We start from the raw sequence: 19,199 nt of genomic DNA, 5'->3' as shown, positions 1-19,199 counted from the left end.
ATGGACTCAGAAAAGTCTCCCATGACACATTTATTCCCCTCCCTTCTGTTTCTTTGCCTTCTCACAGCCCACATTTTTATTCCTTTCATCCTCCCCACACCACAGTCTGTTTCAGCTTTTGAGATTTTAAGGACAATTCTTGGAGATATTTATCCTAGTGTTCAAACTTACCTGAATGTCATTATGAGGATTCCAGTCAGAGTCATAGATTATCACAGTGTCTGCAGTGGCAAGGTTGATGCCAAGGCCCCCAGCTCTAGTGGAAAGTAGAAAACAGAACTGCGGGGCACCAGGAGCTGTGGGGAGAGAGAGTGCTTGATCACATGCATGAAATACCCAGTCCTCCTTCACAGAGTTCTCCAGCAGCCCAAGGCCACTAGAACAGGTAATGGACATCAATAGCAAAACTGGAGGGGCGCCCCAGTTCTTGCCAACTTTGGATGATCAGCCAATGAGTTAGCATTGTGAATGTAGCCCAAGCCCATGATCTTCCCCTCCTCCCCTTATCTCCTCCACAGAGCTCTGACAACATCCTGATTTGTTTAAAGCAACAGCTGGTGTGGAAGACAGGAAATAGTTTAACAACCTGGTTTGTAAGCCAGAATTAAAGTCCTAGTTACTGGTTTCACATAAATATGGAGTTGAGATTTAAACAAACCAGGATTCCGAGTCATGCAAGCAGAGGAGGTCATGTTCACAACCCTAGGCAACTATGTTTAGTTTATCATCTGAACTGGCCCAATGCATCATATCCGTACCATTGAAGCGATCAATGGCTTCCTGGCGCATATTTCCTGTGATGCCACCATCAATTCTTTCATACTTGTACCCTTCATGTTCCAGAAAGTCCTCCAATAGGTCCAACATCTTAGTCATCTAAAGTTAAAGAAATAAAGCTAGGAGTATAAGCGGACAGGGCATACACAGCTAAGCCATCACCACCTGGACAGCCTCTCTGACAAACAACCCCTAGTTACAGTAAGGTACTGATGCTCTTGGTTACCTGAGAGAAAATCAGCACCCTGTGGCCTCCTTCTTTGAGGTTTTTCAACATCTTCTGCAGGAGCAGAAGCTTCCCAGAGGCTCGAATTAGGGCACTACCATCATACATCCCATTCGGCATCTTTGGTGCTTCCTGGACGTTTTTTAAAAAAGAAAGGTTATAGGAGGCGGCGGCAGCATTGTGAATATCAGACTTCACTTAGCTCATCCTGCAGGTACTCCAGTAATTTTATGCACTGATCCAATTAGATTTTTCTTATAGTAGTAGTTCTTCCGTTTTTTCCAGCTGACCCACTATTGTACTCTAGTTGACTCATGGGAGACTCTAGTTCAGGAAAACTCTAGTTGATTCATGGAAGAGGTGGCACAGCAAGAAATAAATGGCCTATTTCAAACTCTGTGCTAATTCATTGTCATCTAAAGAGGTAATCATCAAGTGATAAACTTGCCTCTAGTGACTGCATGATACCTTGATAACTATTTCAAATAACTAAATTCTCATATGAAAGATGCAGATAACACTTGACAGAGTTAATTCATACACTTATATGAAGAATTAAGCTGTAAACAGGACAAAAATGGGGAAGCAAGAACAGTTTCATTCCCAAAATGCAGATCATTAACAAACTTGAAACCACAAGGAGTATTCTGGGACAAGTGGAACCTACCATGGCAGCCACAGGGAAGAGATAGGGGTGGTTGCAGCATTTCTTCAGATCCATAACCACATTGAGAAGAGAAACTTGGTTGCCACCACCCCGGGCATTCAGTGCTTCAAAGTTTCTTGTCAGGATATATTTGTAGTACTTCCTATGGAAATATTAATATTTGCATCAGTGACTTCTTCTATAGGTTATCTGTCTGCTGCATCCTGTTAACTACTAAGGCACAGTTCTCTTCCACACCCCACTCTTGCATTCTGGAGAAGGACAAACAGTAAGAGTTGTATACAGCTGATCAGAATAAGAGAAGCAGAAGGAAACTGAGCATATTCAAAATTTAGTTCTAATCAGCCCCCTGAAGCAAACAAAATAGGAATGATACACTGCACTCAACCATAGCAGCTTCAGGAAACTAAACAAAAAATGAATATCTTCCCCAACTCACTTCTGCATAGGGCTTAGTTCCACTCTGACAATAAGCTCAGTCTTGGAAGGCATGTTCTTGAAGACATCAGCCTTGAGGCGCCTCAGCATGTGTGGACCTAGCATATCATGAAGCTTCTTGATTTGATCCTCCTTCGCAATGTCTGCAAACTCTTCCAGGAAGCCCTCCAGATTGCTACAAAGGAAATCCAGATAAACATTCAAGGGGGGAAAGGAAGGGAGGAGGAACATGGGGATTGCACATCAAGGGGCAAGCTCCACTTGAGTACACTGTAGAACTTACTGAAATCTCTCTGGTGTCAAGAAGTTAAGCAAGTGGAACAATTCTTCCAGATTGTTCTGCAAAGGGGTCCCTGTGAGTAGCAGCTTGTGCTGAAGAGAGTAGCCATTCAGCACCCGGAAAAACTGAAGGGAATGAAAGAAGTTGTCACAGGTCATCCATCACACTGCCACACATTGCCAAATACACACTGTGCCCCCATCTCCATATTCCTCTGCTTATGCAAGAAGTGCCATAACTCAACATTGAAAGAAAATGCATTAACGCCAGCCGGAGTTGCTCCACACTGTTCCAATACAAAACAAACACGGAGAATTCAGAGGGTGGTGTTGGCGTTTGTGTTGCTTTTTAAAGAAGCATCTTCATTTTTATTCCATCTTCTGTTGGTAAAGGCAACTGTACTTGTTCAACACACTCCTGCAAAGCTTAACTAATAATGCACAAAACGGAGAGCTGCACAGCATACACACAGTCATTACAGAAGGTTAACATAGCTTCCAGAGTCTAAACTGGCATATATGTGCACAGCATAAGAACATAAGAACAGCCCTGCTGGATCAGGCCCAAGGCCCATCTAGTCCAGCATCCCGTTTCGCACAGTGGCCCACCAGATGCCACTGGAAGCTACAGGTAGGAGTTGAGGGCATGCCCTCTCTCTTGCTGTTACCCCCCTGCAACTAGTGCTCAGAGGCATCCCGCCTTTGAGGCTGGAGGTGGCCTATAGCCCTCCGACTAGCAGCCGAGGATAGACCTCTCCTCCATGAAGTTATCCAAACTCCTGTTAAAGCCATCCAGGTTGTTGGCTGTCACCACATCTCATGGCAGAGAATTCCACAAGTTGATTATGCATTGTGTGAAAAAGTACTTCCATTTGCTGGTCCTAGATTTCCTGGCAATCTATTTCTTGGGATGACCTCTAGTTCTAGTGTTAGGAGAGGGAGAAGAATTTCTCTCTATCAACTTTCTCCACACCTTGCATAATTTTATAGACCTCTATCATGTCTCCCCGCAGTCGTCTTTTTCTAAACTGAATGGCCCCAGGTGTTGTAGCCTTGCCTCATAAGAAAGGTGCTCTAGGCCCTTGATCATCTTGGTTGCCCTCTTCTGCACCTTTTCCAGTTCTACAATGTCCTTTTTTAGATGTGGTGAACAGAATTTTACGCAGTACTCCAGATGTGACCACACCATAGTTTTGTATAAGGGCATTATAATATTAGCAGTTTTATTTTCAATCCCCTTCCTAATGATCCCTAGCATGGAATTGGCCTTTTTTACAGCTGCCGCACATTGAGTCGACACTTTCAACGAGCTGTCCACCACGACCCCAAGATCCCTCTCCTGGTCAGCTGCAGGTGACAAAGTAGTCTAAAAAGTTTAACAGCAACAGACCAGTGAGTACAAAAAAGGAATGTAAAAGAAGAAGTGACACAAAGGGAGTTGTTCAGTGTTACAATGCCATATTGAGGTTACAGATCTGAAGGAACTTCTCCCTACCTTAGACTGATTATTCTTGAGTCTGTGCGCTTCATCCACTACAAGGCAAGCCCAGTCAATAGATCCCAGAATGGCCATATCAATAGTGATCAATTCATAGGATGTGAGCAACACATGGAATTTCACAGATGCCTCTTTCTGCAAGGACCAGAGGCCACACATTAGTTTTTCGAAGAAAATGAACAGCTACATCATCTTTCCATCACTGGACATCAAAACCTATATTCTCTGCAGGTCCCACACCTGCAGCATTCCAAAATGAACCCAATTTGGTTTGCCATAATACCTTCATCCTGGAAGCCTTCTTTCCTCCACGTATAGCATTGTCTTCAAAGGAAAATTCATTCTCACGGATGATGGCCCGGCTATCTTTGTCCCCAACATAAGTCACCACATACATGTCTGGGGCCCACATCTCAAATTCTCTTTCCCAGTTGATGATGGTGGACAATGGAGCACTCACCAAGAAAGGTCCTTTAGAATGTCCCTGTGGTCAGATACAGAAGGAGTTTTAAGGCTGGGGGCACAGGGCAGCTGGAACTTGCAGGGCGGGGAGGGTGGGGGAAGAATTCCAGAGCCTAGGCACAACTAGGAAGGCTGCTCTGAATGCATGCCCACTGAACTTCAGAAGTAGTGTGCTGAAGGGCATGTTGGCACTCACCTCTTTGTACAAAGAGTACAGAAACACAGCGGTCTGTACTGTCTTCCCCAGACCCATTTCGTCAGCCAGGATAGTGTCTGTGCCTTGAGCCCAGGAGAAACGTAGCCAGTTCAGGCCCTCCAACTGATAAGGATGCAGCGTTCCTCCAGTAACATCCAAGTAATCAGGCTGTCTATCATATTTCACTGTTGGCTACAAAGGTATAGGGGAAGAGGAGGGAATGAAATGCTTAGTTTCTGCACCTGTGGCAGCATTAGGCAGACACCAAACTGCCAAGGCTGCTCCATTGCAGATTGATCTAACATACTTGCTTCCTGAACCTTGCCACTATGGGCAGCCTAGATTCTGTACCAAACTCACTCCACCCTCCTTCACCACTATTCCCCTCTCTGCCCGTAGCATTGATAGTTACTGTCTTCCTCTCCTCCTTCCCCGCCACACATGAATGTTTAAAAACAAAGTGAGAGACACAAGCTTTACCCAATGAAGGGTTCCATTCACTCAGCATCCTGTTTAAAACCAAGTGCTGGTTGCTATGGATGCAACACTAATAAGTCACCATCATGCAGCCCTGAGCCATGGCTCCCCAGTATTCACTGTTGCATCTCTGGGCACCATTAACTCCCCAGCAACTACCACAGAAAGCATCACTCCCACTTTTCTCCACAGCCTCATCTATAGTGGGTGCATTTCGATGAGGAGCAGCAAATACTGGACTGAGCATGCTCACTCTATTCAGTCCGCATTAGGCTTCTGCTCCACTACTTGGCACCATCAATGTTTCCACTGGGCACCCTAATGCACAAAAATTAGAACTGACCATGTTAATGGTCAGAAGGCATTACAGAAATGTAGTCCTCCCTTCAGCATATAGGGCATCAGGGAAAGGAACAGGGTCCCTCACATTCCAGACACAAACTGTAGAGCCAAACAGGTTATCTTCCCTTTCTTGCCTTTCCCCCCACCTCTGAAGCTATAACTCACATCCACTGTTGGCGTCTCTGGGGGTCTTTCTAATTTCCGCAATTTCACCTTCTTTATCTTCTTGCCAGGTCTTCCTTCTTCACCCCTCATTAATTCCCTGTTTAAGAGAGCCACACAGGTTGAACAGACTATAAGCTATCATAACAGGCAAACAGGAAACAATATTACTGCTCCAGAAACAAATTCCAAGGCAGTTACATAGTCCCAATTCTTTCAGAGAAAGCTGCAGGAGTCTCAAGATACCATGCCCCATCCACATTACCAACCCACTAAAACAACCCAGACTTTCCCTTATCCATTCAATAAAGAATAAAATCCATGCTCTCACCTGTGATTCCAGTATGCCTGCTTGTAGATGTCATAATCCTGTACTTCTGCTTCCTCATTCTCCCATGAAGCCTGGTCATATGGTAGATCCCTCCATTTAATGAGGTAGTGAACATTCCCCTTCTTATCGACACTGGAAAGAAAAAAAGCAACTGGTAGTGAGATTCATCTGAAGTCTGTATGTCTATAGAAGCAAGAGATGAAACTAGACTTCTTACACCTGTTCTTTCCAAGATAAGCCGATCAACAACTAAAACCACAAATCCAATCTTCAGTTGAATAAGAGATATTGCATCGAGGTGGGCTCTATACTGTGTTCCAGTTATGACCATCCACACAAAGTTAGATCAGTCATAAAAAGCAGAGCCTCTTTACCATTATTGCCCCAAAGTTAAGGACTAAGCTACCCAAAGAGGGCTGGAGTTACTCTTCCTTCACATCATCACCTTCTAAGATGTAAACACCCACATTTACATTCCAGAAGGCATTTGGCTGACTTTTTCTTGCCAATTTTGTTTTTACTGGTATGGTAGGTTTTAATCATCTCCTTTGCTATGCAAAGGCAACAAGCATTTTACTTTAAAAAGAAAAAAGAAAAAATCCACCAATCTCCCTTGACTAGGTAGGAACAGTATTTTAGTCTCCCTTCTGGGAGTTTCAGGACGTTTTATGGGCATACCCCAAGGATATTCAAATACTCAAGCAAGCCTGATCACTTCCTCACCTGTGGTTGAGAATCCGATGGATCATCATCCACTCTGGCTTAATCCCATAGCGGTAAAAACGCTCTTCCATCTCTGCAAACTTGGGATCCTTGTTCTTGCGTTTGCGGCTTTTCTCTTCTTCCCCCATAAAGTCTCCTGAAGGAGGCTCATCCATGTCATTTTTACGTTGGTAATTGCGAAACATTACCTGGCAATGGAGCTCCAGCTGTGGTATAAACATACATGGTTACACACCATCTCTATGTCGGTTTAGTCAGTTTCTTTGCTCTCAATTGTGAAATGTCCTCTCTTGCTTACCTGCAGCTCAGATACCCAAGAGCAATGCCAGTAAGACATGCCTTGCCACTTGACAAAGAACTGTCTCTCAGGTCTTCCCTCTAGAGGTTTAGGAGAAGGTGCATTTGGGTCTGCATCAGCTGGACGTGGCACTGGTGTGGGCAATGGAGGCTGCCCCCACTTCCAAGTCAAGATCTTCTGCACCTTCCCCTTCAGAGGTGGGCACTGAAGAAGATAGGAAGGAGCATTAGAAACATTACTCTCACTAGGGAGTTTCTTCCCCCTTGCTCTGAACCACATCAGCATTAACTGGAGCTAAAGAGTTTTCATTGCCAGCTGCATAAGAGTCAGGCAAGCTCAATTTCCTTTATATATTCTCCTGCCCCCTAGCCCCAACTGAATATTTCTTCAAAAGAACCTGCTTCCCAGTGAATGGAGAAAACAACATTTTTGTATTCGGATTACTGAGAGGCAACAAGCAGGGAAAATGCATTACGTCTCCAAGAAATCAGAATAGATCACAACTGATTATCTGTTTTAGGCAGTGTTGGCCATTTTCAAATTCCAACAGTTATGTCTTTAAGAGGCCATCCTGCACCAAGAGTACACTTACATTTCCAGTTTCAGTTTGCAAAAACTGGGGCTAAAGGATCTAGCTAGCTGCTTTTACTACAACCCAGTGTCATCTAGTAGTTCATGTCTTCCCCACTTTTTTAAAAAAATATTGATTTGCAAACCTTTCCCCCATGCCACTTGTCATGGATCAGTGTTAAACAAACACACACACACACACACACACACACACACACACAGAGAGAGAGAGAGAGCTCACAGAACATAATCTAAAAATGGGAGTAGAAATTTTTGTAGTGAATGACCTGAATGAAAAAAAGCCAAGGTTCAATCACTCTTCAATGCCTTTGGCAGCTCAGCTTAATTTCCTCATTTATGAAATGGTAAAGGAACTTACGGTACAGCGTGGGCAAAGCCACTCTCCATTGGGAATCTCTGGCAGAGGTGGATTCAGACAGTGGATGTGGTAGGATGAAGGACAGGTGTCACAGCAGAGCAGTTCTCCTCCATCTTTGCACACACGACAGAACTCCATGTGGTGGTCATCCTCTTCTTCTGCATCTCCCACAGCATCCTCCAGGATCTCCTCACCCTCAGAGTTATCTTCTTTGGCCTCCCATTGGATACCTTCCTTCTCCTAAAGGAGAGAGAAACTGTTAGATCAGTGCTGAGAAATCCCAGCAGGTAGTCTGCCTACCATTGCTATCCCAGTCTTCTAACATAATACCCAAAACTCACACAGTGTGGGCAGCTCCACTTGCCCTCTGGTGCTTTCTCCATATCTGGATCCAGACAAACCATGTGATAGGCACGAGGGCAAGTGTCACACAGGATGATCTCTCCCCCCTGTTGGCACACCTCGCAGTAGTCCTGGTGGTCTGTTTCGTAGCCATCAACAGTCGCGGCAGAATCCTCTTCTCCTAATGGACAAAGCATTAAAATTCTTCAAGTAGCAATGGGATATCCCAGTTTTGGCACAGGGCACTAGCTAGCTGGAGAAGATTCAAAATTATGATGGCTGCAGAGGCATTTGGATCCCATAGGCCCGAACAGCAACACTGCTATTGTTCACTTTGAAGAACAGACCCTGGAGATCTTCTCAAAAGCGTCTAGATCTCACAGCAGGACGTCTCCTTTCAAAGATCCATCCATATTCTTCATTCCTCCCTAGGTTCACAACAGTAAGTTTTCTTTATGTATCATGTCGCAGTCTGCATCCACACTACTGCCCATAAAATCCCCACTCCCCCTAAAGCAGGGCTGCACAGCTTCAGCCCTGCTGCAGAAGTTGGACTACAACTCCCATCATTCCTCACTATTGGCCACTGTGGCTGGGGATAACGGGAATGTTAGTCCAAAAACAGCTAGAGGGCCAAGGTTGTGCAGGCCTGCCCTAAAGACACTCGTTCCAGACAACTTCAGGTTTTAGGCTGAGCAGAGTTCAGTACCTTTCTTTTTCCTCTTTCCTGCTCTTAGTTTCTTGCGACTGCGGCTGCTGCGGCTGGTAGAACCATCCGACACAGAGTAGCTGTTGATGCTTGCATCATCAAAGTCTGACTCGACATCCAGGTCATCTTCCTCGCTCTGAACGACGGGGGAGGGGGGGAAGATGAAAGAGTCTAAAGCCTGTGACACTAGACTTTGCAGGGAGCCAAGGGGGCAGGAGCAAGTTCCCACCCTCTTACCAAGAGAAGAAACACTCACAGATGATCTTTTACGCTTGGAGCCAAATCCTCCCAGCTTGATTTTCAAGGGCGCCACCTTCTTGGTTTTGGGTTTTTTGATTTCAGGGACACGAGGACTGGCCTTGGGTTTTTTCCGGGCATTGGGGCCTAGGAGACAGATCACCACCACCCTGTCATTAAGTGGTACTTAGATCCCAAATGCATTAAGCATTGCAAAGTGGAACACAAGACAAGCTCTTACTAAAAAGAACTTACAAGACACTACCAGGTGAAGTGTGCTCTATACTGCCTTTTACTGTAAATGCTAGAATGAGGCAGAGTCATTATGGAGATAACAGCCTCCCCTGCCACCCTAGCAACCCACAACACGTTCCTCTTACCTTTGCCTTCTTTGGTCTTGGCCTTTCGAAGTGGGACTTCCACTGGGGGCTGAGGAAGGACTGTATCTACCGTAGTCACCATGCTCTCCACCACAGCCACAGCTGCTGCTGCAGCAGCTGCCACAGATGCCCCAGAGCTCCCTTTGAAGGGGTTGTTTGTGCTAAACTCTCTCCATTTGGCCCCCAGCACCATCATCATTTTTGAGACAGCAATTTTGGGATTCTTGGCAGCAATAAGCGGTCTATGTGGTTGAGAAAAGGGGAAATCGTGTATTTGACTTCTTAGGAATTACTAACTTTAGAACTTTCTCCCAAGACTACTAGCCACACCATTCACACCTGAAACCAGTCTGCATATGGGAGAAGAAATATACTTGCATGTTAGCATAAAGAAAAACAATCATTCCTAGAGCCCAGTTCTACCACAAATAGAAGATTTTCTGATAAGTTTCTAAAATAAGGGCTATTTAAGTTTTTCCCACATCTAACTGGTAAGAACAAACCATATACTGGAGCAAATCAACATGTTTAATGCTTAAAGTCACCAAGCATACACAATACTATAATTTATACAGTACATCCCTTAATGCTCAGCATTTCTTACAACAGCAATGCAAAGTAAGCCAGTATCCTTATTCTCACAGTGCAGGTAAGGAACTGAGGTACCAACAGTAACTGCCTATTGTCATCCAAAAGATGAACAAAGAACCATCCTTTTCCGCATATAGCACACCAGAACCTGTTTGTTTATTTTTTAAACTTTGTATTCCTGAGAAGTAAAAACCAAAATAGCACACCTGACAAACTGGCTGAAGGCCTTGTAATTGGTAAGAGTGCGATAATCTTCCTCTGTAAAAACATGATCAATATCCTCCATGCCCCAGTCTTCTAAAAGCTGGGCAGAAGACTTGGGTTCCTGCGGAGAGGGGGGGAAAGGATATATCTTAGGGAGATGTATACTTTCACTAGAGAGGCTCTCTTTGCTGTTCTGAGTGTTTACTAAGGTAGGCAGGATCAGATGGGAGGTTTATAGAACACTGGGCAGAAGAGAGAGGAACAGAAGAAACAGAGACACCAACCCAGTAGAAGCAGAACCAAGGCTTCCAGAGGGAAGACATCATTCTCTCCATTGGGGTGTTTGCATGTGTGCATATATGCATGCACACCCTGCCAAATCTAAGCTCTGCAAAAAGGAGGTTGGGAGAGCATTACTGAGGCAGCAGAATCACTTGTCTTAAATGTCCCACTAAAGTGCTTGAACCATTTCTTTCTCACCTTGGAGTCATCATCTTCATCCTCTTCCTCTTCTTCCTCCTTGCGCTTGGCTTTGCTCTTCTTCTCCTTCTTGGGTGCCAGTTTCTTTTTCTTCTTCTTGCCAGGGGTGTAGTCACTTCCCTCACTGTCTGAGCGTAGTAGCACCTCCTCCTCCTCCTCCACAAACTCATTCCCTTCACCAGAGCTGTCCCCCAGCTGCATTGGGAAGGAAGGTAAAAACTGACACATGCAATCAGCAACAACACCTTACTCTTAACAAACAAACAAACAAACAAACAAACAAACAAACCACCACTTACAGCCTCAAGTCCTGCTCTATTCCTCACCTCTTTTTTCTGACGTTTACTGAGCTTGGGCACTTTAGGTTCCTTCAGCTTCTTGGGCTTCTTCTTCTTCTTGATTTTCGGCATCTCCGCCTCAGATAACAGCTCTTCCTCTGGCTCTTCTTCAGGCTCTGAAGGCAAATCACAGGCAGCAGGGGGATGACAACTCACTTTTCAAATCCCAGCTATTGCATCACATTCCATGATTCTCCGATTGTCACAGACCACCCAACTCTAGCAGCCCAGGTGCTACCTCACCACGCTGTCAAGTCAGACCATATAACAATATTTCTGAACTTGGGTCCCCTCAACCCGATACCAATAATCTGTTTCACAGGTGAAAGTGTGAAGATTCTCAGGTGCAGATCCCTTGCCGCTGCATTCAGAGATCTGCAATTGGAACACTAGCCCAACATTAACATTAGAATATGAATAGGACATATCTGAGCTCCTCTTAAAATCACACACATGGACTGATCATTAGAAGAAAGCAGAAGAAATCATACTTCCTTCCTCCCAAGTCAGGACTGGAATGGTAGAACAATAGGGATGTAGTCATCCCTACAAATTAATGCAGATTAGAAAAGGTCCTTTACCCTGGGGCTTCAACCTACTCAGGTCTTGGCAAGTGGCAGCACTTGCTTCAAGATCCTATCCCTGCCACCCCAGAATTTGATAACCATAGCATCTCCCGCTCCCCATTCTATAGGAAAAAACTTTGCTAGGTATTTAGTCCAGGCCCCACAGCAAGACAGAGGACAGGGACAATATTGGCTTTATTACTATGATTCACTAGTAAGGCACTGTCACTTGCTTGGCTAATCTCTCTCAAATGAATTTTGGGTCTACAAGTAGGGGAGGGAGTAAAAAGAGGTATCTGCTAATTAATTATAGGGGCACAAACGCTTTCTCCTCCCTCAGAATCCTCTACGAGAAACCTTTACAATTCACAATAAACTTGTCAGGCAACTGCTTGGACTCCCCATCCTACCTAGATACACTACTGCTCAGCGCCTCCATTTCAATCACCAGGTGCTTACTCAGGTGCCAGCCGGCTACAAACTCGATCACCTTCTCTCTATGCAAATACAAGCTTTAACTCATTCCTTCTCCCCCACCCCTTAACACATGTCACTCCTAACACACACCCCCACAGACCACAATCCCATCTGTTCCTCCACCCCCACAAGCCCAGAGGGGCACAGCCAGCCGGCAGCTTCCTTTGTGACAAGATCCACAGTAACCCAGCCATCCTCCCTTTCTCCCCTCCCTTCTCTCTTCATCAACCACCCCCGCCCATTACACGCAGTCAGAGTCACCAGCTCTCCCTCCAAGGGAAAATGGCCTCCTAACCACAGGCACTGGGCAGGACAGGGGAAGCCACAGGTCACAGCAGTTGCTGCAACCGAAGGACAAGGAGCAGAGGGGAAATTGCTCAGGGTGGAGTTCGGCATTCCCAAATGAGCAAATACATCCTGTGCCAGAAGTATTTTCCTTGCATCCCTTCCTCAGCATGTCCTCCCCATTCTCCCCCCCACCCAAACCAAACACAGTGTTTCCCAAGCCCTCTGGATCCAAGCATCCTTTCCACCCCTTTCTCTAGGCCTTCTAATATCCAGCATTGATACTCTAAGGAAAGGAATCATCTTTGGCATAGAAGTGCAAATGCTATAGAATGGCTCTTCCTTTTCCCTGCCAATCCCTGTCCCTCCTAAACTTTGGAAGAGAGGAAAGGACAGCGAACACCACTGAAGTACGCAAGGAACAACAAAAACCTTCACTGTACCAGCAACGTTATGTTACAAAATACTAACAGCACTTCAAAGGCAAGGAGATTCTCATTGTATGTCTAGGACAACCACTACCCTAAACCCAACTCATTAGAGAGTGCCTCCATCCAACTGATTTCAAATACAACTCTTCCAAAGCCGAACAAAGCAAAAGATGCAAGTGGTGCATTTTGTCTGACATCTCCCTGTCAAATTATCCAGACCACTTTCAATACAAAAAGACAGGGCTAAGGTGAGCAGTTGTCACGAGACTCACAAAAAACAAATAAATCCTGCATTGGGTGTGGCTGGGAAGAAAAAGTGGGTCATGCAATAGCCAAGGGCACATATCATTTTTGGACAGAGACATGTCTGAGATCTCAAGTGGGGAAAAGTGGGGCAAAGCCAGGCATTCTCCGGTCTCATACTTCTTTCAGAAGGCTGAAACTTTGTTTCTTAAAAGAACTTATCTCCCTTACTCTCCTCTTTCCCCATTAACTCACCTGAAAGGTTTCCTCCACCTCCCCCCATCCCCACTGGCTCCCAAAATGAACAAACACCACATGCTTAGGAACAGAAAATAGTACTCCATGCATCTTTCTACAGCATACGTGCAAGTTCCTAGTAAACATAACTCTCCTTCATCCAATGTCTTTTTGCATCATACAGTCATTCAAAAAAATAAATAAATTCATTCAAAATTATAGCTTTCATTATAAGCTATATATTCAGAATGGTTAAGAGATTTACAGGAAGCCCTCTCCAGGCAGCCAGAGAGAAGGCTGCAGTAGGAAGCAAGGCACACATCCAATATTTTAGCAGCAACAGTAGTCGGCAATTAATCTGAAGTTGAACTAAAAGTTCTGAACAATTCTCATTCTCCTCCTCCTCCTGCCCCTCACTTCACATTCTCTCACCTTACCTGGAGCTATCAAGCACAGTTATCAGAAAGCATCAAAAACAGGATGGAAGACAAGTTTCTACCTCCAGGTCAAAGCCATTAAGCAAAGCCATGGATTGAGCCCAGTGTCTCAGGTACCCAGCAAGAGGGACACTGTAGTTGCTGCCATCCACTGGTTCAAATATACACCAGAAGGAGAGAAGTCTTCCGTTTCTCCATTCAATAAAAGGACCTCAAGGCATTCTAAAACTAAAATGTCACTTATATCACACTGTGTGTACCTTGGTGTTGGTGGATGCTGTTGTTCAGCATGATCTCCATCTCCTCGTCGTCACTGCCAGCAGAGCAGGGTGATGGGGATCCTATGCCTGATGCCATGTCCTCTAATTCAGAGGACGATTCTTGGGGCTCAAGCAGCTCCTGCTACCTTGGCAGCTCCTTACTACCAATGCCAGTGATGTGCTAACGAAAGAGAGAAGAGAAAGCAATAAGGCTTAAAGTCACAGCCTTGTTACAACAAAGTGGCAAACGAGTTTCACTCTCTGAAAGGGAGTTTGGAGAAAAGCAGTGCCAGGGAGGAACAAGCAACTTGCTAGCAATTTGGACTGAGCACTCAAGGATGGCCTTCAGGCTAATACCAAATTAGTTCAAGTCAGTATCCCATTATAAGTCGACTGACGAGAGTGTCAACTTTGGGGCTCCAGTTCTGTGCAACCTGTAGCCAATCAGAACCAGTGCATGAGAAGGTGGGATATCCACCCACCACTTGATATCTTCCATAGGTCGAGATTTGTTAAAGTTGCCACTTGAGGGCTGGGTGGTATTATTATTATTATTATCATTATTATTACGACCACATTTGGCAAACAATGCATCACTGGAGAGTTCATCTTTCTTATTTTAGTTCTAACCCAAATGTCCAGTTGGAGAGGAAGAATAGCAAATATAGAGACCCATTTTAAAAACAAAACAAAAAAGAGCAAACAAAAGGTGCACAGTCAGCTCAGAGCAAAGCCGAGAAACTTGCCCCACTCTGCCCATTCCTAGCCATGAGGGCGGCGGGGGAGAGAAACCAGAGACAGGCACATGGAAGGCGGCGGGGGGGGGGGCGCCGCGGAGGAGAGAGAAGGAAGAATGCTTTGGCCGGGCGGCGGGCGGTCAGAAAGAAATATGGAGGAGGAGGAGGAGGAGGCGGCGGGGCGGGTGGGAGGAAGGGTCGCCAGTGGGGAGGCAGGGCCGGTTGGGGGGCGGGGGGGAGCGAGGAGGTCCTCTTTCCTTCATCTTTTCCGTCCGAAGTGGGGGGGAGGGAGGGCGGTGGCGGGGGAACAGATCCGGCGGCCACCCCGAGGAGGAGCCCCCTGGCACGTGTGTCAAGCCCTGGGGGGCAGCGAGTAGCCTATGGAGGGGGGAGAGGATAGATCCGCAGAGACGGAGACACCCCCCCCGGTGAAGAGGCCGCACACGGGGGGGGCGGCGGCGGGGGGAGGGGTCCCTGCGGAGGTGGGGCGCTGCTGCTGGGCTGCCCTCAGGAGGCGGCGGCGGCGGCGAGGGGGGGCCCGCCTCAGTGTCGAGGGCGGCTGCTGCTGCTGCTGCCAAGCACCCAGCGATTCAGGGGGGCCCTCCTCCCCGCTCTCTATCTGTGGGGCTTTTGATCCCACCCGGTTCCCTCTCCTTCTCCCGCCCTCACCCGACTCGGGGCGGCCCGGCTTCTTATTTCTCGACGCCGCTGAAGGGAAAATGGCTCCGGCTCCGGCGCCGCCTCTTAAAGGGGAAAAAAAAAGCCTCGGCCAGGCCCCTCCCCCTTTCTCCCCCCACACTCCCGCCCCCATCCCATAATATGTCCTGGTACCTTAGCGACGGGTCCCACCTCCGTCTCCTCAGCAACCCCCCCTCGGCTGAGGCATCCCATAATACTTCCCCCTGTCCACAAAACTCCCTGTTCAGACTGGCCCTGCATCCCATAATAGTCACTCCCTCCTTCCCCCCCCGTTCCAAAACATCCCATAATAGTTCTTGCGGGGGACCGTCCAGTAATACACCCTCCCCCTTACGGAAACATCCCATAATATTCGCCCTTACTCATGCACACCACAATAGTCACCCTTCCCCCCAACAAGACATCCCATAATAACAACATTCTCTCCTTTCTCCCCCCCCCTCCTCCCTCAGGCACCATCTCACTGCCCTGAGCATCCCATAATAGTAACTACCTACCCCATCCCCTTCCCTTGCGATTCCAACCAACCCTCAATAATCTCCCCCACCATCATTCACTCACTGACACATCCCATAATAATCACGCAGTCGTTGCCAAGTCTGGCATCCCATAACAAGCACTCCTCCCTTTTCAGCCAGCCCCTGCCTCACTGAAATATTCCATAGGAGCCCCCGTGGCATCCCATAATAGGCACACCCATGACATCCCATAATATTCACCATTTCCACCTCTTTCCTCCCTGCTCAGACCGGCATCCCATAATAGTCCCGTCCAGTGAGACATCCCATAATACTGCCAGCAACTCTTAGCCACAGCCTACAATGCTCACACTTACTGCACATCTCCCCCCTCTTCACGCAGCCCATAATAATCACTGCCACTCTGTTCCTCCCTAGTCCAGCTTAACCAGGGCTGAGAGAGAGGACCCTGCTGAGCAGTTCACAACACCCCAAAACCCCTCCAGACCAGCATCTCTCTCCACAGCTTACCCCTAAGAAAATGCTTAGCATACATATATATTATAAATGCACCCCATCCCCCCATCTGCACACACAGACCATAATCACCACTGGGGGCATAGGGCCAATGGCACATCCCATAATACTCTGGCACAGCCTTCCAATCCTGGATTCTTTATTCTTCCTTCAGATGATGCAGACTCTGCACATCCCATAATCTTTCATACACTCCAATGCAGCCACTAGAAGTCAGACCCTCACAGTCTGACTCGAAGGCCTCTGGGAAGACTTCACCCTTCCACATATACAAACATCCTTCTCACACAGACTGACAGCAATGGCTATATGGCATGGCATCCCCAATACATAGCAGGTGTCCCTATGAGCAAACATGATGCACACATTATCTCATTATGCTCATACGAACTTCAGTGATAGTCACACAAATGAGCACCTCCTAAGGAATATTACTTCCACTTTTCAGTGTCTGAAAATAACAACCCACAAGTTTTAAAACATAGGCCTGTCATTATAATACAAATATTTTCACATCAAAATTGGAAATATATTATCTACTGTATATTTCCAATATGCACATGCTATATTCCACAATACTACTAACATTTACAAATATACTGCTCATTCTTGGATATCCATAGTGTCTGTTAAAAATCTCTGTTGTGACATTCCATAAAGCTTTTCCAATCGTAATCATATGCCTGTATATTCTATAATTTTTAAGTATTATGATATGCAGACATCCGTTAATACTATTAACGCCCATTAACCAAAAGGGTGGTCAATAATATATGTACAATGTTGACTACCTGCCATAGTATTCCATATCAAGTGCGTTCCTCAACATGCACGGACAGCAACCCACCAAGCACTACACTGCTGCTTTGCCAACCCTATTGAAATTAATAGGGATTTTCAGCAGCTGTGCTTGGTGAATTGCATCGATGAAGATTACATCTGTCCATCCCCTAATTTAATAGCAAATATCTTCCTCCCTCCATTACTATCATCTACCTTTTTCTTATTGAATAAATGAACTATCATCTACAATATATCTGTCCCATATAAAGGACAGCTATCTTATGGATATATCTGAGAAACAGAGTGTTTCAATTTGTCACATTTGAAGTGGCCCGCAAAGGTAAGAATCAGTGCAGGTAACGTGCTACGTTTAAAAGCCAACCAGCATACATTCAGGCAGGGCAAAGGGCCATGGAGGACAGGACAGAGGAGTTCCATATCAGGGAATAGGGCAGCCTCCTGTAACATACTTTGCAAGTATAAATCCACAGTTCAAAAGTTCTAAATAATTATGGTCACAGTCTCAACTCAGACTGACTTAGGAACTTGTGAATTCAGTTAATTCCACTGTGGTTTATGAGATCACAAGTGATTTCACTATTATGGCTATGTATGTACTAAAACAGCACAATGCCCATCCTATATTAGGATTTATAGGCAGATGGTAAAAACCTTTGTTTCTGCAGGCCTTCTGTGATCTCTTGAATTGTGAATTTTATTTTTTCCAAGCTGCTATTCTAGTTTCAAGTATGTGTAGCTAATTTTAATTGTATTTTAATTATTGTGTTTAATGACTTCTTGTAAGCTGCTTTGAGAGCCTCTGGCACAATAGTCTAGAAATTTAACTATAAATATAAAAACACAACAACATTACACACAGCTGTCCAGTCTCTGTGTGCTGCAGTCAAATACTGTGACATTTCCAGAGAAATCCCTCAAAATACCACATTTATAGTGGTATTCTGGCAAGGAGCTCCTCTCCCTAACTTTGCCAAGGCTGCTATTCTCCAACAACAGTATAAAAGTAAAGGTAAAGTGTGCCCTCGAGTTGGTGTAGACTCCTGGCGCCCACAGAGCCCTGTGGTTTTTCTTTGGTAGAATACAGGAGGGGTTTACCATTGACATCTCCCTCACAATATGAGATGATGCCTTTCAGCATCTTCCTGTATCAGAGCTGCCCAATACAGGTGCTTCCCATAGTCTGGGAAACACACCAGCAGGGATTCGAACCGGCAACCTCATGCTTGTTAGGCAAGTCCAAAAGTATAAGACACATCCAATCCCATGCTGTTACATTGGTTTTCACTATCATCTTTTAGGTCTCTGGAACCATTTGTATACTACATGCTCCAACAGTCCCTGCTTGTTACTTGTCCCTGTAAAATCACTGTCACTATTATATCTCTATTTTTGCCTTTGGGGAACTGGTTTGTTAATGTGAGTTGCTAGTGCTATAATTCTTAAGAATTCAGCTACCTTCCCAGGGAAGTGATCAGCGCAATCCTATGCATGTTTATTCAGGAGTAAGTCCCACTGAGTTCATACATAGGATTCTGTATATAGGATTGCATCTCTAAATGGGTGAGTAGGTACAGCTTGTCTCACACAGTGATAGGTAATTTCATGTGCAACAACATCTGAAGTTGTAGAATGTGCATTAACACTAAAGCACCATTTGCACTAAGGTATCAGCTGAAGTATATTTTGAACTGTTGATAACATTACAGAACAAGTATAGCCGCTTCAGGCTTTATCCTCTCTGGGGAGAGCAAATGTGTGAGAGGCAGGCACATCTGGTAACCATGTCCCCATCACCGAGTTGGCTAGCCACCCCCCCACACTTTACGCACATTCAGTGTTTGTCTACAGAGGTGATGCTGGAAGTAAGGAAAGTTTCTCCCCAGAAAATGCTCAAGATTCTCACTCAAGAGGAGAAAATGCCC

General features: G+C 45.7%; 1 protein-coding gene across 8 annotated transcripts in view; it reads right to left on the bottom strand.

The window, feature by feature from the left end:
- The window catches only part of CHD4 (chromodomain helicase DNA binding protein 4), a 28,468-nt gene extending 12,175 nt beyond the window's left edge, over positions 1-16,293 (bottom strand). For 2 of the 8 annotated variants that reach the window (XM_053295348.1, XM_053295354.1), the window contains exons 1-23: positions 15,611-15,757; positions 14,043-14,223; positions 11,095-11,222; positions 10,769-10,963; positions 10,291-10,409; positions 9,494-9,735; positions 9,133-9,260; positions 8,877-9,012; positions 8,167-8,348; positions 7,826-8,065; positions 6,877-7,080; positions 6,579-6,784; positions 5,856-5,987; positions 5,528-5,624; positions 4,544-4,735; positions 4,169-4,369; positions 3,883-4,020; positions 2,392-2,513; positions 2,110-2,283; positions 1,671-1,812; positions 1,004-1,135; positions 759-876; positions 172-296 (exon numbers count right to left, since the gene is read on the bottom strand). In XM_053295348.1, the coding sequence (XP_053151323.1) occupies positions 172-296; positions 759-876; positions 1,004-1,135; positions 1,671-1,812; positions 2,110-2,283; positions 2,392-2,513; positions 3,883-4,020; positions 4,169-4,369; positions 4,544-4,735; positions 5,528-5,624; positions 5,856-5,987; positions 6,579-6,784; positions 6,877-7,080; positions 7,826-8,065; positions 8,167-8,348; positions 8,877-9,012; positions 9,133-9,260; positions 9,494-9,735; positions 10,291-10,409; positions 10,769-10,963; positions 11,095-11,222; positions 14,043-14,139 (3,450 nt within the window). In that variant the 5' untranslated portion in view covers positions 14,140-14,223; positions 15,611-15,757. Of the gene's footprint in view, positions 1-171; positions 297-758; positions 877-1,003; positions 1,136-1,670; positions 1,813-2,109; positions 2,284-2,391; positions 2,514-3,882; positions 4,021-4,168; positions 4,370-4,543; positions 4,736-5,527; positions 5,625-5,855; positions 5,988-6,578; positions 6,785-6,876; positions 7,081-7,825; positions 8,066-8,166; positions 8,349-8,876; positions 9,013-9,132; positions 9,261-9,493; positions 9,736-10,290; positions 10,410-10,768; positions 10,964-11,094; positions 11,223-14,042; positions 14,224-14,672; positions 14,784-15,448; positions 15,564-15,610; positions 15,758-15,975; positions 16,086-16,197 lie in introns of those variants that run through there. The other 6 variants (XM_053295353.1, XM_053295351.1, XM_053295356.1 and 3 more) reach the window with 6 other exon arrangements.
- Positions 16,294-19,199: the final 2,906 nt, after the last annotated feature.

The sequence above is a fragment of the Hemicordylus capensis genome, chromosome 2 (assembly GCF_027244095.1).
Source record: "Hemicordylus capensis ecotype Gifberg chromosome 2, rHemCap1.1.pri, whole genome shotgun sequence".
Taxonomy (NCBI): domain Eukaryota; kingdom Metazoa; phylum Chordata; class Lepidosauria; order Squamata; family Cordylidae; genus Hemicordylus; species Hemicordylus capensis.
Note: the sequence above shows the minus strand (reverse complement) of the source record. Positions and strands in the feature narration are given on the sequence as shown.